The 17,954-nt window shown below is 40.5% G+C and overlaps 2 protein-coding genes across 17 annotated transcripts in view; both read left to right on the top strand.

Moving 5' to 3' along the window:
- The window catches only part of LOC139466669 (troponin I-like), a 63,726-nt gene that overhangs the window by 35,337 nt on the left and 10,435 nt on the right, over positions 1–17,954 (top strand). For 5 of the 16 annotated variants that reach the window (XM_071248280.1, XM_071248270.1, XM_071248273.1 and 2 more), the window contains 5 exons: positions 2,575–2,658; positions 3,557–3,632; positions 4,342–4,389; positions 7,857–7,892; positions 9,164–9,379. In XM_071248280.1, coding sequence (XP_071104381.1) covers positions 2,575–2,658; positions 3,557–3,632; positions 4,342–4,389; positions 7,857–7,892; positions 9,164–9,379 — 460 coding nt within the window. The remainder of the gene's footprint in view (positions 1–2,574; positions 2,659–3,556; positions 3,633–4,341; positions 4,390–7,856; positions 7,893–9,163; positions 9,380–17,954) is intronic. The other 11 variants (XM_071248279.1, XM_071248276.1, XM_071248284.1 and 8 more) reach the window with 6 other exon arrangements.
- LOC139467017 (serine-rich adhesin for platelets-like) lies at positions 10,136–17,531 on the top strand. Its single transcript, XM_071248727.1, has 2 exons — positions 10,136–14,779; positions 15,297–17,531. Exons 1-2 carry the CDS (start codon positions 10,136–10,138, stop codon positions 17,445–17,447), a joined length of 6,795 nt encoding a protein of 2,264 aa, XP_071104828.1. The 3' UTR covers positions 17,448–17,531.

The following is a 17,954-nucleotide window of genomic DNA, read 5'->3' as shown; positions in this document are numbered from 1 at the left end:
ATTTTCATGTGTGGATGGGACATCTGACTATATTGCCAGTATTTTCATGTGTGGATGGCCCCTCTGACTAAATTGTCAGTATTTTCATGTGTGGATGGCACCTCTGACTAAATTGTCAGTATTTTCATGTGTGGATGGCACATCTGACTATATTGTCAGTATTTTCATGTGTGGATGGCACCTCTGACTATATTGTCAGTATTTTCATGTGTGGATGGGACATCTGACTCTATTGCCAGTACTTACCATGTTCAGTCTGTCACATGTGAATGGTACTTGCTTGCACTTACCTTCATGTGGTAGACTGACATTTAATCCCAGAAATAAATTTAAAAATATATATCTTCAAACTAAAAAATCCAAAATCCAAATGGAACTCAGAACAATCGTTAATTTCAGGCTGAGGCAATCTAGACTTGCTAAATCATTCTAGACTTGGACTTGGACTCCTTTTTTAATTTATTTTCTCTGGGGCCTGGGGGACAGACTTCTTCATGTGCTTGTCATGGTCAGTTGTAGTTTGACCGACACTGCCATGACTGTATGTTGCCCAGGCGTGTCTGGCGTGTTGCCTGCTTCAGCTGCCCCAGATGGAGAGTCTCAAGGCCAAACATGGCCCCATCTCCCTACAGTACACAGTGACAAGTCTGTCAGACCTACTTCAGTAGATGTAGGAGGGTGTGCATGACAACAGCTGAAACCCAACACTCTGTACCCATGCCATGGCAGTCACTGCAGACTTCTGGCAGGGCACATGACCAAACAAGTACTGCTGCTCTGACACTGTCACTTACACATGTACACCAAAATGTTCACAGGAGAGTAATTCATTATGCACAGTTTACGGAGGCGAGGAGATGCTAATTATGTTTGTGTATCATTAGGAAACTAAGTGCTTTAACCCACATATTTCAATTAACAAGCATACACTTGCAGGATACATTTTAGTAGATTTCACTTTCTGAACAAAACAGTTTAAAACAGGCCCACTTTTTCATTTTATGAATCCCTTGACAAAACAGGTGTTTATCAGTGGCATCAAGCCATGCAACACCTGATCAACAGGAGAGAGTATTTTTATGCTGAAAGAGACTGATTATTTGTTGCTTTATAGTATCTGGCAAGGAGTGTAGGGAAATGTCACAGGTTGTGGATATTTTTTACAAGTGTTAATCAGTGATGTATCTAGTTTTGGTGTACTTCAAAGACATAATATCTAGAAGTTGCTAGGTGAAGCAGGGCTGGCTGGCATGCGGTGCCACAACACATAGGTAGGCTGGTACAGGCAGCAGCACCTCTAAGAATAGGTACTCTAATGCTGGAATGTCTGGTAACCATGGTAACATAGTGAAGACGTCTAGAAGTATCATTGGGTGTACCACACAGTTCCTGTTCTAGGCAATACCTCATTAGATCCTCATGGTAATAAGCGTTCCTGCTTCATGACATTTGGGTAAACAAGCACACATACAGAAAATGACTTGAATATCTCACAAATCTGGGGTTGCAGGTTTTTCTGTGCAGACGCTTCAAATGAACACAAATGTAACAATTTATACACAATATGCATGAACCATGTATCAAGTATGGCTGTAGATAACATTTTATTATTGTCATACAACATGTCAAACATAATGACTGTTAATATGTCCATAACAATCCTGGTGATAATAATTATGATCCAAGAATGATATGTATGAAACAGGAAATGAACAATGTCGACACATGTTATCAGTGTTTAGAGGATGTTGCAGCTGCTGCTCTGGATATGCTACCAATAACAATTCCAATCCCAAAATACTCAATTTGAAATGTACTTTAAACTTTAAGAACTTTTTCAAACTATTTTTGCATGAAACAAAATGAAAGTAGAATTGAGTGTTTTGCAATGTAATGACTTCCACAATCTACCCTGGACCATATCCTGCAGCATGTTGCCCAGGACGGAGGAGGAGGCATGTGTAGCTGACACTGTGACTGTCCTGTGTGTCCTGGTGTAGCTGACCCAGGCTGTTGTGTGTTCTTGTCTAGAGTAGGCACCACACAGTAGGCACTTGTTTACATCATGTTCTACACTGCACCTTCAGTTCACAACTGTTTAAATGAATTTATTTTCTTTCACTATTGAAACCTTGATTCTCATGCATGTAGTTAATTGCATGAATGTAACATCCACTCATTTTTCACACCAAATCCATGCATATTCTCCAATGGTAAATTCAGGAAAATTAGAAACAGATGAATGGCACCATGTGTACTTTCAGCTGACACCACCTTGAAACTGTAGCATAGAAAATGTATGGATTTGGTTGGTATGACAAATCAAATCAGCATTTACAATTGTCCACTTACGTGTTAATGGACAAGCATGCTTATCAAACATAAAGTTCATAAAGAATAAAATTGTTTGACCCTGAAAGGTCATACCTACTCCTGTCATTGGTCATCATGGAAAGACTTCCAGGTGATCCTACACCCTCTCCTAACCTGTTGTTTGAGAGTTTTTCAGAGTGTGTTCCCTTTTTGTGCCTTCCCGGTTTGATCTCCTAACTCTGTCCGATTCCCTTAACGTAGAGCAGCGGCAAGCGAAGTTAGCGCTGTCAACGGCGAGGATGATCTTGAACGTCGACGTCGCGAGCGAAGAGAGGCTCGTCTAAGGCAAGATAACATGTAACCAAAATATAATCACCATGGGAATTGGCATATGTATCTGCTATGTTGCAATCAGCACAACATGCAACTCTCTTGGATATCACAGAGATAAGGCATCATTATGCCAGGAACTGTCAGGTTTTTGCATATGTCACATACTTGATTAACCAGTGAATGGTAGACAGCTGCATTGCTTTGAAAGTAAATGTTAATGATATCAATATAATATTGAGGCAGTGACTTTGATATTAGGTATTGCTTTTTAGCAGATTAGTTTAGTTCTGCTTTAGCACTTGAAGAATGATGTAGAGCATGGTGTGCTTCATCATGATCACTGACAGCTTCGTCCAGCAGCAGAGGCAGCCTCCCTGGGCCAGGAAGGTCGTGTCACTTTCCAGTGGTCTCCCTTATACTTCCTGGAGAACTTTTCAACTTTGACAGCTACTTTTTGTTTTTAAGCCAAAATTGGTCTGCTACATCAGCAGTTGAATCAGCTAATCAATTATGATGAAGTTGTGGGGAGATGAGGGGAGATGGTTTCTTGCAGGTACATGTGGAGCACAGAGTTCATGATTAATGAGTGGCTTGGGATGTGAATCGATGCTTGTCTACATGTCATAGGAAATGAGGGCAACTGGCAAATAGCAATGCCCATGACTGTCTCGGAATTTGTTATTGAAGATTGTTCCTTATTTGATAGTCATCAATATTGCAACCACATTACACAGTGGATATAAATGAGCATTTTTCTGATTTATCATAAGTTAACTTCTCAAAGTGTTCAAATAGCAATATCGATACTGTTGGATAATGTTTCAACGTCCTTACTGATTGGAACTTTCTTGCACCAGTATTAGTTTACTAGACTAGAACTGTTTGTTCATGTGAACATTTCCGTCACCAGACAGGCTGCCGAGCCCCAGGAGGAGGAGAGATCATCTCGTAGATCCCGCAGACAAGAGGAGGAAACCCCCGCTGAGGTAAGTCACATCACCTCAGCAGCATCCTGGTCTATACTGCATTCAATCTGTTATTGTTACTGTTATTGCATTGCACATATTTTACCTGAATGTAACATTATAAATACTTCCTTTTTTCTGGAAAAACATGAAAATATATCATTTTGATTTAACAGTTGTATTTCTATTACTGGCTATTGCTTATCAAAGTGTGCATAACTGATGACTTTAGCCGCATCAGCAGTTTTCCTGTCGTTTGTGGCAAGCATCTTTTTGAAGCATGGGGACAAATATGGACTGCATATTTATCTACTGTTATCTATATTGAGTGACTTTCGGTTGTTTTTATGCATTCTTGTGTTGACACAGAATGTAGGGAATCATTTTGATTATAGATAGTAAGCATACAATGAATTTGTTGATTTGAGTGCTATGGAAACATTATTGCCAAATATATTTAAAGCTTTGTTGATTGTTCTACATGTTTATCTGTTTTTGAATGTTATGTATGTTCAACACTGATTTTGAGTTTTCACTCCGTCCAGTTATTTTGATTTTCTCCTCTTCTGGTTGAGTTTTACAATTTTTGTGCATTAAAACTGTGTGCTGTGATCTGCTTAAAACCATCCTAGTGATGATCATCTCATCCAGTAAGGCAGTATGTCTACTCCATGGGAGGAGTCTCTCTAGCGATATTGATATGGTGTGTGTGATCGTCACCATGTTTCAGGAAACCTCAAGCTATAGATCGCGTAGGCGACGAGGCCAAGAGGAGGAGGTAAAATAGTCCCACATAGTTCCAGCATATGTGCTCTTGCTGTTGTATCCGTCACTGGTGGCAGTCGGTGTGCATCACTATATTTAGCACTGATAGCTGTAAAGATAGGAATGTGTATCACTTACTCCAGCCCAGGCCATATTCTGCTCTACAACCATATATCCTGCCTTCATTAACCTACACACAATACAACCAGTATTTCATGTCACCTTTACCAGTTCTATGTAAAGAACATTAGACAATGTCTTTATTGATGAAGGTGATGAAAGGGCAAGAAGGGCCCTGTTAATTAAGAAGTTAATGCATGAAAGGTTTCATGTGAAGTTTTTCTGGATAAGCTGTTATATAAACATATTTTTAACAGTGAAGGTGATATGAACTACTTCCTAGATTCAGAAGCATAGGATCTTGGTGTACATACCGCTGAATGCTAGCATTGTAAGCAAGCTTGCATTGTTTTCTGGAAAATTTCTGTTAAGGTTAAATATCAAAATGTAACTTGAAATTCACTTCTTGTTTTTATCAAACCCTGTACCAATGTTTCTTTAGAAGAGATCTTCTTTGTATGTTGAAATAAATTATCCAGAAAATAATGTGGTATATGAATAAATAACATGTACATAATAATACTTAGTAGATAGATCATGATAACCCATTGATAATAAAGTTTGGCCTGCTTCTTGTTTATATATCCAAACCAAACAAAAAAATCCATTTAGGTTCAAACTTGAACCAAGATGTTCCTGTCTTCTGACAACATATCCACTGTCCCATGCCTTCTCTCTGTAGTATAAACAGTGTTACAACATATCCACTGTCCCATGCCTTCTCTCTGTAGTATATACAGTGTTACAACATATCCACTGTCCCATGCCTTCTCTCTGTAGTATATACAGTATTACAACATATCCACTGTCCCATGCCTTCTCTCTGTAGGATATACAGTGTTACAACATATCCACTGTCCCATGCCTTCTCTCTGTAGTATATACAGTATTACAACATATCCACTGTCCCATGCCTTCTCTCTGTAGTATATACAGTGTTACAACATATCCACTGTCCCATGCCTTCTCTCTGTAGTATATACAGTATTACAACATATCCACTGTCCCATGCCTTCTTTCTGTAGTATATACAATGTTACAACATATCCACTGTCCCATGCCTTCTCTCTGTAGTATATACAGTATTACAACATATCCACTGTCCCATGCCTTCTCTCTGTAGTATATACAGTGTTACAACATATCCACTGCCCCATGCCTTCTCTCTGTAGTATATACAGTGTTACAACATATCCACTGTCCCATGCCTTCTCTCTGTAGTATATACAGTATTACAACATATCCACTGTCCCATGCCTTCTCTCTGTAGTATATACAGTATTACAACATATCCACTGTCCCATGCCTTCTCTCTGTAGTATATACAGTATTACAACATATCCACTGCCCCATGCCTTCTCTCTGTAGTATATACAGTATTACAACATATCCACTGTCCCATGCCTTCTCTCTGTAGTATATACAGTATTACAACATATCCACTGCTCCATGCCTTCTCTCTGTAGTATATACAGTGTTACAACATATCCACTGCCCCATGCCTTCTCTCTGTGGTATATACAGTGTTACAACATATCCACTGTCCCATGCCTTCTCTCTGTAGTATATACAGTGTTACAACATATCTACTGTCCCATGCCTTCTCTCTGTGGTATATACAGTGTTACAACATATCCACTGCCCCATGCCTTCTCTCTGTGGTATATACAGTGTTACAACATATCCACTGCCCCATGCCTTCTTTCTGTAGTAAATACAATGTTACAACATATCCACTGCCCCATGCCTTCTCTCTGTAGTATACACAGTGTTACAACATATCCACTGCCCCATGCCTTCTCTCTGTAGTATATACAGTGTTACAACATATCCACTGTCCCATGCCTTCTTTCTGTAGTAAATACAATGTTACAACATATCCACTGCCCCATGCCTTCTCTCTGTAGTATATACAGTATTACAACATATCCACTGCCCCATGCCTTCTCTCTGTGGTATATACAGTGTTACAACATATCCACTGTCCCATGCCTTCTCTCTGTAGTATATACAGTGTTACAACATATCTACTGTCCCATGCCTTCTCTCTGTGGTATATACAGTGTTACAACATATCCACTGCCCCATGCCTTCTCTCTGTGGTATATACAGTGTTACAACATATCCACTGCCCCATGCCTTCTTTCTGTAGTAAATACAATGTTACAACATATCCACTGCCCCATGCCTTCTCTCTGTAGTATACACAGTGTTACAACATATCCACTGCCCCATGCCTTCTCTCTGTAGTATATACAGTGTTACAACATATCCACTGTCCCATGCCTTCTTTCTGTAGTAAATACAATGTTACAACATATCCACTGCCCCATGCCTTCTCTCTGTAGTATATACAGTATTACAACATATCCACTGCCCCATGCCTTCTCTCTGTAGTATATACAGTGTTGCAACATATCCACTGCCCCATGCCTTCTCTCTGTAGTATATACAGTATTACAACATATCCATTGTCCCATGCCTTCTTTCTGTAGTATATACAGTGTTACAACATATCCACTGCCCCATGCCTTCTCTCTGTAGTAAATACAGTGTTACAACATATCCACTGCCCCATGCCTTCTCTCTGTAGTATATACAGTATTACAACATATCCACTGCCCCATGCCTTCTCTCTGTAGTATATACAGTGTTACAACATATCCACTGCCCCATGCCTTCTCTCTGTAGTAAATACAGTGTTACAACATATCCACTGCCCCATGCCTTCTCTCTGTAGTATATACAGTATTACAACATATCCACTGCCCCATGCCTTCTCTCTGTAGTATATACAGTGTTACAACATATCCACTGCCCCATGCCTTCTCTCTGTAGTAAATACAGTGTTACAACATATCCACTGCCCCATGCCTTCTCTCTGTAGTATATACAGTATTACAACATATCCACTGTCCCATGCCTTCTCTCTGTAGTAAATACAGTGTTGCAACGTCGCCAACACTGTCCCCTCTCTGTCCACGCTTTAGTACATGCAGTGTTGCAGCATTGCCATATCATATCATACTTGCATGCCTTTCCAACATTTTCTCAGCTCTGAGAAAAACAATGCAGAATGTATGTATGAAGTTACGTTCCGCATCTGTTGTATGTACAATGCATTTTCTATAGCATCAGTCTGGCATTATTGTATTCAAACATACCCTATTTTAACGCAAGTGTTTAAGATTGAAAGGATGATATTTTAAATGTTAACTATTTTTGAGATATAGATTTGGATAAGTATTTCTGTATTTTCCAAGTGGCTAATGGTGTTATAAGCTTACAACTGTACCTACAGTACACGTATATAGAGTCCTGCTTTCCCTGTCATTATGGAGTGTACTTTAATTTGTTCAGGAGGAAACCCCTGCTCCCGCAGCCGAGGAGCCTCAGGTTTGTTAAGTGTCTAGTGCAGCACTCTGGAGGTTATCACTGTGTTCAGCACTGTAGTGTAGCCCCGCACAGATGCCCCTAGACCAATAGACATAGCTGTAGCTGTCCAGTAGACATCCTTAGATCATGTAGATGGGTCACATTAGATGGTACCACTTTTTACTTTCAAAATTTCATTGCTTCAAAATTTTGCAATACTTAGTGATTTTTTCTCTAATTTCAATGAATGTAGGAACATTTTGGTTTTCCCAGATGCTATATCTTTAAATGCACCATTGCACCATTCTCTCCATGAAAGAATATATGAAGTCAACATTCATAAGTCAATCCTGTCTTCCTGTTGTTATATTATATTTTATGAAAATTTCCTTTTTTCTACTGACTTGAAAGTAAATAGTTTTTGTCAACACCATCGTGTATACTCCACATCCCCATTAGAAGTGTGCTGTGTTTCCCCTCCCAGTGTGCCTGCTGGGCACAGCTACATCCTGGACAACAGCATCTTCCTCCTGTCACAGAGTCTTCTCTGTGGTGTAGATAGTGGTATATGTCCTGGACGACAGCATCCTCCTCCTGTTACAGAGTCTTCTCTGTGGTGTACATAGTGGTATATGTCCTGGACGACAGCATCCTCCTCCTGTTACAGAGTCTTCTCTGTGGTGTACATAGTGGTATATGTCCTGGACGACGGAATCTTCCTCCTGTTACAGAGTTTTCTCTGTGGTGTAGATAGTGGTATGTGTCCAGAGGAATATCTATGTCATAGGAAGGTGCTTGGTAGTTTGAGGGTTTGTGTTTGTCTCTAAAAAGAAGGTGAAGTTCAGATTACTCATCTGTATTTTTTGTGTCTGTCTTCGTATATCACAGAAACATCATCTTTGGTCACTAAGCCAATCACAAGTATGAGAGGTCAACTAATATTCCCGTTTTATTCAGTATTTTCATTTCTCTTATCCCAGCATGTGTCTTATTTCGCTAAACTTTCCTCGATATTTTGTTTCATCAGGCCCCAGTGTGATATTCCAGTGTGTTCAGATACACATTTGGAGATGTATGTATCTATAAATAATATTTGAAATTGAAACCTGAATCAATGTGATTAAATGCCTCAAGCATACATCTTCAAATCCACCACACAAAGGTAAGTAATGTATCTGCAACATGATCACATCCTTTTTGTGTAATACCACCCCTAGCTGTTCCTCAGAGCTGTCTCCCCTCCCCTCTGACTCCTCAACATGTTGCTTCATCATGTGTTTGTCATGGTGCAGGACACTTCTAGCAGCCAGGCAGAAGAAGACGACAGTGCTGCACAAGCCGCCAGGGAAGCAGCCAGGGAAGAAGCAGAACGTCGTCGCAAAGAGCAGGCAGCAGAAGAGGAGAGAGAGGCGGAAGAGGCTGAGAGACGCCGTGAGCAAGAGGCCGCTCGCAAACGTGAGGAGGAAAAACGCAGACAGAAAGAGGAGGAAGAAGAACAAAGGAGACAAGTACGTTAAATTAACTTAGAGTGGGAGACAACAGATCAGTTCAGAGGGCATGTGGTCAAAACAATATAATCTTTTCTAATTGTCTTTGATGTAGTGTGACTAAAACAATTTTCTTTTTTCTCTCATCACTTGGTTAGAAGAAGGTTAAGACGCATGAAGGTGGGGACACCAAAAATGGGCTCAGTACATTTTACCCATGTCGTGAATTGAACACTGGGTGTTTGGCGTGATGAGCCCCTGCCACCCATCTGCCCTACCTTATTGCCAGATTGTGATGAGAGATTAGTGTAGAGTATTTAAAGTACAATCTGAACTTTCATGAGAAACAAGATTTACTCTACATCTCGCCTCATAGTTTGTTTTTCTCTTGAAACAAAGATCCAGTAGATATTGAAAACTTGCCCCTGAACAAACATGCTAAAGTGTAATGATATAGATAGACATACCTCAGGTCAGTAGGGCATAAGGTAGGAGAAGTCTTACTTGTATCAGGACTTTCAGGTAAGTGATGCATGCTGGGTGATCATGTAGTTGTGTGGACTTTCTCAGAAGTTTGAAACTTTAGATGTGAGAAAAGACTACATCTGGCATGTTGAAGATGTGAAAGTAGCTTCATAGATAAAGACGTCTTATGCATGATATAAGCATCCTACTTCGCAGACCAGTAGTAAAATGCATGAACATGGTGTAGGTTGAGTTCTGCATGGTTTATGTTAGGTGTACTCTATCTGAAGTAGTATTTTTGTAGTATTGTGCATGATTTATATAAAGCATGTTGCATGTGTTTTTCTTTTGCATGTTCCCTGCTTTGTTCAGCTGGGTGAAGATGATGTTGGGAACAGCTGCACAGATGATCTGCATGAACCACTACATTATTCCCCCAAACAGCCTAAGTTAGCTGATCTTGGTAGATGGCAGACGACATGCCTTGATTTGAGTGAAATATCAGAGAAAGATGAGAGCTACAGTTTGTCCTTTGAAGATGAAGACACTTGTGAGGAAGAGGTGGTGGAAGAGGTTGTGGAAGAGCTAGATGAAGAAGTGGAGGAGGAGAAAGGTTTTGAAGAGAAGTGTAATGAAATGTACTCCCCCAGAGCAGGACTGATGGTGGATGATGGTGCAGCTGTGATGACACAGAAGTATGTGGAGGACGAGCATGAGAGAAGGGATAAGGATGACGAGGAGGAGGGGGATGGAGGTGGTGGAGATATGTCATTTGGAAATAGTGGCATTATTCCTCATGACACTGTTCATTTGACAGATGGCACAGCATTTGAGAGAGAACTAGATGATTCACATGCTAGAAATTTCCAAGTTGAGAGTATTTGTGATGATCCTAAAGAAGTATTCAGTAGTGAACATCTGATAGATGAAAATATGTCTGTCACATACTGCGTTGAACAGAATCACAAATTGCAGACAGAAAATGTTCCCTTTAATTGGTCTATTCTAGAAAATGCAAAGTCAGCTAGTTTGTCAGGCACTTACACTCTTGAAAGCAGTTTGGAACAAAGAGACTCAGGCGATGTACACATTTCAGGTTTTAATGGTGATAATATGAAGGATCGCTGGGGTAAACTGGATGTCTCTCCAGATGCCAGCCTGGATGCAGCATCTACAGACCGTCACTTGGACTGGACCAGTGAAGATTACCTCAGTGACACTTCCTCATCAGACTCTAGGGAGATGCAAGGACTCATGGATGAATATGAGAAACTTGTTAAAGAAGAATCTGAGGAAGAACTGTACACAGACTTGAAAACTGAACTTGCTGAAGCTATTGCTAATGATGATATCTTGGGTGGCGATGGAGTCAAGGATGGGCTTGAGATGAACAGCAGTCAACATTCTGATGACATTCAGCAGCAGTTTGCATTTGATGGCAACTTTGATGGGGAGAGAGAATCTTGTCAGTCTCACAACAGCTCCTATAGAGACTATTGCATCAGTGTATTTGATAGCTCAGCTGAATATGACAGGTCCCCTGTGCAAGTAGAATCCCCAAGGACCTTGAAGTCAGAAGGTGAAGAGAACAGTGAGTGTTTGTTGACTATACAACGACTCACACTGCCTAGTGATCTGGGCGCCAGTTCTACGCTCACCTCATCTGAGAGAAAAGAATTAACAGATGAACAAAATGACAATGAAAGTGCAAAGTTTGCTTCTTCTTGCTCTATACTTTCTGAAACAGATAATAAGAGTGAACATGATGCTCTTAAACATTTAGTGTCAGATGCTGTCAGAAGTTTCATAGACGATGCATCCAATCAGCAGGAGACTGGCAATGGGTATCTCCCACACGTGACCAGTCCCCCTCTGGGTGGACATGATGATGTCTTCCACTGTCAGGACATCATCTATCCTAGTTCCCCTCAACAAGCGATTCATGTGGGAGATATGGGAGACTTCCAAGGTATTGATGAATTACCAGTCCCAACAGAAGAGCATGTAAGCTTTGCACCTGAATTTGATGAAGATATTTTGCCAAGGGTTGCTGATGAAGAACTTGAGAATGCAGAGCTTGGAGAAGATGTACTTTTCTTCATACCTGGCACAATGGAATCTATTGATGAAGCCTCGAGTCATGATATACATGAATCAAGGGACCAACATTACTCCATCAGTTCAGAGGAGCAATTGATACAGGAGGCTACTAGTGAGGACCAAGCAACACCCCGGGAACTTTATCAAGAAAATCATGCAAATCCTGAATGTCTGAGAGGTGTGGTGAAGCAAGGATGTCTGCTGACAAAGGAGTTCAACATGTTCTACATGGGCGAGGAAGGAAGTATCAACAATAACAGTGACAAGGAGCCAGATGTAAATGAATGCCAAGCAAATGAGGACATCACAATGACTCCTGTATACCATAGGACAGACATGCAAGAAATGAACCACACTGGATTAGCAGACAGCTTTGGTAGCCGCAGCAGATTCTGTGATAGGGCCCAGGCTAAGACAAAATCACAGCCCTTGTCTTTTCAGTCAGTTTTATTAGAAATTAGTCAGAGAGGTAAAAAGATGAAAGACAACATTACTTATGGCCTGAAAGAACATCCAGAATCAGAATATGGCAATAACAATAAACCAACAATGACATCAAGCACACAGGAGAAACCCAGTGTGGTCTCAAACATTTTGCCTCAGTCAAAAGAAGTTTCAAAGACAGATCTAGCCCAGCAGAAATTTGATGTGTCACCTAAAAACGAGACAGGCAAGAATATTCATAAAGGATCAGCATCTTCTTTCCTAGGTAACTTTGTAAAACAGATCAGCAAAGTGGAAGATACTTCTCTTGAGTTCCTAAGAGGTACTTTGTCTGACCATGGGAATGGTCCTAAGACTGGACAAGCTACTGTGTCATGTCTGAAGAAGATGGGGAGTAAATCATCATTTGAGGCCTGCAGCAGTGATGAGGCAAAGATAGAATCTATCATGAGCAGCATGTCTACAGTTCCTCCTGTACTGAGTTCATGGAAGGCAAAGTGTGCTGCTGCAGCAGCTTTGGCAGAAAAAGAAGATCAGGATGTGGTTGCCCATAAGAATCCAGTCATTACCCAGGCATTTGGTCAAGTTGTCTCACAGCTTAAGGAACATAAGGATACCACTCACAAGAAGAGAAAGGTTTACAGTAAAAGGCAAGAAGAGTTATGTGTCAGTCAACTAACCGAACACTTTGCTCAGGTAAAGGTCATGGGTAAGCCTGGAATTAGGGTGCATGAATCACAGGAACAGCAGTTTAGTAGGGATCAAACTGGTATTCAAGTCCTCATCAATGAAGAGGATGCTGAAACACCCAAATTTGCATTAGAGTTACAAGAATTAGCAAACATGCAAATTGTGTCAGGACACAACACTGAAGATGTTTCCATCAGGCCAAAAGACCCAAGGAAAATGTTGGAATCATTTTTCACAAATCTTGTTGCAAATCAGGGAAAGGAATCTAAACAAGTAAAGACTATTGATAGTGTGAAAAAAAAAGTGCCTGTTATGAAGACAGAAGAGAAAGAAACAACAGAAAGACATCGGTCTGTGGCTGAAAGAGTGTCAATGTTCCAGACTGTTGTCTCAAGTAATCAGAAGGGCGACACCAATAGCAAGTTAACAGGTACTTCATCAATTAAGAAGAGCTTATCAAACCTTTTGAATGATCTGAAAAGTAAAGGCAAGACAGCAACCCCCGAACCCAAATGTTTGACAGTAACCAAGGAACAGGCAACTAATGGATACCAGGAACCAAAATCTAATTTCCTTCGTCAAAGACGTCTCAGTCTAATGAAAAAGGAGAATGAGTCTGAAATTGAATCTGCTGATGTGAAAGATTCAGGTACAACAAGCGAAGTAGAACAGAAACTTGCTAATCTGCTGAGCAGCATGACAAATTCCCCACGTAGGACAAGTGAGGCAAATGTACATCCAATACAAAGCTCAACCCAGAATTCTGGTGTCGCTGAAAAGAGTGATGCTGCTGAAACCACAACAGAAAGTCCAAGGACTTTCTTTGAAAATTTCCTGAAGCGAAGACCTTCAAAAACAAAGAATGAGGCAACAAGTGTTGTGCCTTCTGACAACTCACTGACACAGAAAATTGAAGTATTGACAACAAAGCCAAACCTCAGTTTATGTTCCCAATATACTTCTAAGAAATCCGTCACACTGAAACCTCAGGGATTGCAAAATGATGGGAGAGAGACATTCTGTAAAGAACAGACAAAAGCTGTTAACAGAGTGTCCAAGACATTTCCATCTCATTTGACAGAGACAGTTATTACACAGGCCAAGTGCCAGGATAATGCACTGCCAATAGCATCCACCCACAGTACCAAGTTTGTGCCAGACAGGTCAGCTAATACACATAGTGATCAGACGCACAGAATTGAGCAGGCTCTCACACCTCAATCAGTAAATGTAAAACCCTTAAAATTCAAGCAAACTGATGTTTGTGATGGTAAAAAAGTTAATAGGATTGTAGTACAAGAACAAGAGCCATCTACCACAGACTTTGATTCCTCACCCTCCATCCCACAAACCTCATCTCATCTTGGTCTCATTCCTCAAATCTCCTCATATCTTAAAGTCAAGTCATTTGAAATGCTAGCTCAAAGTTTTGACGAGGAGATTGGAAATATATCGTTCTCAGAGGACAACGGTGACCTTCATCTCAACCTATCAGATCTCAATGAACCTTGCTGTGCTCAAAGCACACCACGAAACCTCCAATTCTTTAGGAACAGCAGTACTTTCTTCAATCTGACACCCAGATCAGATGGGGATGATGGGACAGAGTTCATCTCACCGAGGATCTCAAACATTGTTCCAAAGGCATGGGGCCCTGATGGAGCAAGGGAAATTACTGTGACAGTTAAACCTAGTCCACCATGCACAGATGTATTGATGAACGTGAGTACAATCAGGGCCAACAGTGGTCATAACATTGTCTGGAAGAAAGTAACTCACATGTATTCACATCTTGACCTTTAATTAGAATACAAATAAAATCAACAAATTTTCATAATCATAAGAAATCTCTACTAAAAGCAGTCAAATGTATGATTCCAACTAAATCAGGAGCATGTTTTTATGAATCATTATTAAAAAGTGATGATACCAGGTATTTGTGTAATCCTGCCATACTGGTGGCACCCATCAGAAACAAATGTCAATCTGAAAAACACATGGAAACATATGATACAAGTCAAAATAGGGCATAGCATTGGACATATTTTTTGTCACTGATGTGTCAAAGTTGGAATTGTCCTCAACCATCTACCATAACACTTTTGAAAACTTTACTCGGGCATTGAATGTTGTAACCCTGATAGAAAAAGAAACGTCTTTGTAGCTTCCAGTTATATAGTAATGATTAAGTCTGTTTTTGTATTTCAAATCACTGAAACATGCACTGCCAACATTTCAGCTTTCACCCAGGTCATACAAAACCTCTGACCAAGACTCCCAAGATGACTCACCAAGAGAAAAAAACCATCAGACAAGGCATGCCCGACGTCCAAGAAAACCAGTAGTTACAACCATTAGAAGCAAGTTTGAGAATGAGGTAGATAAGGTAGATAAGGTGCCAAAGGAGAAGCCTGAGCCTGGCGTGAAGTCTGGACACAGGCAATATGATACATGGTCAGGGAAAGCTCCATCCTTGAGGGAACTTGTAATGGAGGCTGATGAAGAAGAGCAGAAACCCAAACCTAGGAACCAACAAAATGGTGATACAAAGTCATGGCAGAGGGAGTTACAGACCCAGCTGAACATGCGGAATTGTCGCTTGTCTGACCCAAGCTCCCCGAGAAGAAGTCAGAGTGAATCTAGAAGGAGCCAAAGGAGAGAGAGAATCATGAGTGCAGAGGTACCCTCCTTTAAGTCAACATGTGATGTTTCATCATCCAAGTCCTCATGGTTCAGCTCATCGGATGTTTCCAAAGGACAACAATCCAGAAGTCTTCCAAGAAAATGCTCATCTCCGAGCTGCTCTGTCAGCTCGTACAGCTTGAGTCAGGACAATGACGATATGGACTGGGCACAAAGATCCTCCCAGTCTTCAAAGACTGAACTACAGTCACCTCATCAGGTGGGAAGTATGCCAGATTTATCTCCAACAGGGAGCTCTCAGCACCTGAACAGGCCAAGGGAAAAAATCAGTGAGAGTTTCACTCGTACAACCAGTGTTCAGAATGTGTATTCTATGAGTCGACCTCAGTATGTGTCCTCCAAGAGTAGTTTATTTAGTCTCTCATCTAGGGGGAGTACTGACAGTTTGGTGCACAGAAATGTTAATTCTTCAATGAGAAAGTATTCTAGTAGTTCATCAGCAAGAGCCAGTCAGGACAGCCTACTTATGGATGAGTTTGAAGATGAACAGATACGGAAACAACAAAAGATTTCACCACCAAGAACAAGTCTTGAGAGTTTAGCTGAAGAAATTGATACAAATATAAGAGTTTCTAATACTAACAGTCCCAGGTATAAAACAAACTTTAATACAGTACCTCGGAACTTTAAGTCTAGGACGCCAGAAAAGGCTTTGTTTAAAAGTTCATCAGTAGATCAGAGGAAAGGAACACAAAAACTTCCAACTTCAAGTGTTGGTACATCAAATACAGGAATATCTTTACATGGTTCACATTACAAAAACTATGAGGTCTCAACAGAAGTAAAGGAACTCAGTAAAATGTCTTCTGGAGGTAACAAACAGGAGAAAACGCAACAAAACTTTCACCAGATAAAGGACAGGTTCTCCAAAGATGAAGAAGATGGTCTGCTAAAACATTCAGAGAAGGTTTTGATACCAAGCAGAAAAAGTCTTCTGGATAAATTTGAGAGGTTGCAGAAGGAAATATCAGAGGATAACACAGCACAAAGTAAGTTGGAAGTCGATCGGTGTCTCAGGAGGACTTCTTCAGGGGAGCATTTGGCACAGGTTCAGAAGAAGTTGCTGGACCGCAGAGAGAGGAAGACTTTGCCTGAGAACAGGCCTCCTGCCATGACAAACACTAATAGATGTGCCTTGATCAGAGAAAAGTTTGAGAAACTGACAAAGGCCTTTGATTGTGATGAGTTTTCTAAAGTAGAGGACATGAAAAACAGGACAAGAGATCGAATGAGGAGGCTATCATCAGGACTTAATGTCTCTGATATCCAGAAGAAATTCTCAGCTGATAGCAGTGAGCCCCAGACATTTCAGAGGAGGACTGTGAGGCCAGGTTCAAGGTCTGTGTCAGAGCTCTTTCTGCACTTCGAGAAGGGCAGAGATGAGAGCATGGAGAGACCACATTCCAGCATCACCAGAAGAAAGGAAGAACCGAAGAGATGGTCATCTGATGTACCAAGTTTTTACAGGAACCAGGGAAGCCATGACATGTCAAATAGTGACAGAGTTACAACTTCTTCAAGTGATGACCAGACTTCAGATGACATGGAAACAAATAATTCACATCAGACAAGTTATGACTGTTGCCTGGACAAGCGCGGCCAGAGGTCCCAGCGATCTGCAGCCAACATGAACTTCAAGCAGCTGGCTGCTGTCGTGCGACACGCTGAGGACTCCGAGATCAACTAGCAGGCCATAAACTGAAACTAAGTTCTTTGTGCATGTGTTTGAACTATACACATTCAAGTCATTATGACAAATATGCAATTCTCAGATTGCTTTAATAACATTTATTTATTTTTCTAATGTTTTAATTGGATATTTTGTATGTGATATAGTGTGTCTTAGCCTGTTTAAGGACATGGGTCATTCACAATCTCCATGTTAACAGTTTTGTTTTCATCCTCATTACCTGTTGGTTATTTAGTAGTATGTTGTATTGTTCTGTGATATTTTGCATTGTTTTGTATTTATTGACAATATTTATTATGATATTTATTCAAAATAAACTTTTTTCTTTTAATTTGGCATTTTCTATTATCAACCCCCCAAACTTCAGGATTTGAGAAACCTGTGGTATAACTGATGTTTTTTATTAATGTTTAGATGAATAATAATGATCCTTATTACTGATAAAGAATATGGTAATGCTGACTACATGTTTCTCAATATCTTTGAATATATTTGGAAGAAGCA

The sequence above is a fragment of the Haliotis cracherodii genome, unplaced genomic scaffold (assembly GCF_022045235.1).
Source record: "Haliotis cracherodii isolate W230 unplaced genomic scaffold, xgHalCrac1.p SCAF_19, whole genome shotgun sequence".
NCBI classification, from domain to species: Eukaryota; Metazoa; Mollusca; class Gastropoda; order Lepetellida; family Haliotidae; genus Haliotis; species Haliotis cracherodii.
The sequence above is the reverse complement of the archived record's forward strand: the minus strand, read 5'-3'. Positions and strand labels throughout refer to the sequence as shown.

What these genes read in the sequence shown, in the direction of transcription:
- LOC139467017 (XM_071248727.1), top strand. Translation starts at nt 10,136, where the DNA reads ATGATTTATATAAAGCATGTTGCATGTGTTTTTCTTTTGCATGTTCCC. An exon ending in GCACAGATGTATTGATGAAC is followed by an intron (nt 14,780 to 15,296) that starts GTGAGTACAATC and finishes CCAACATTTCAG; the next exon opens with CTTTCACCCAGGTCATACAA.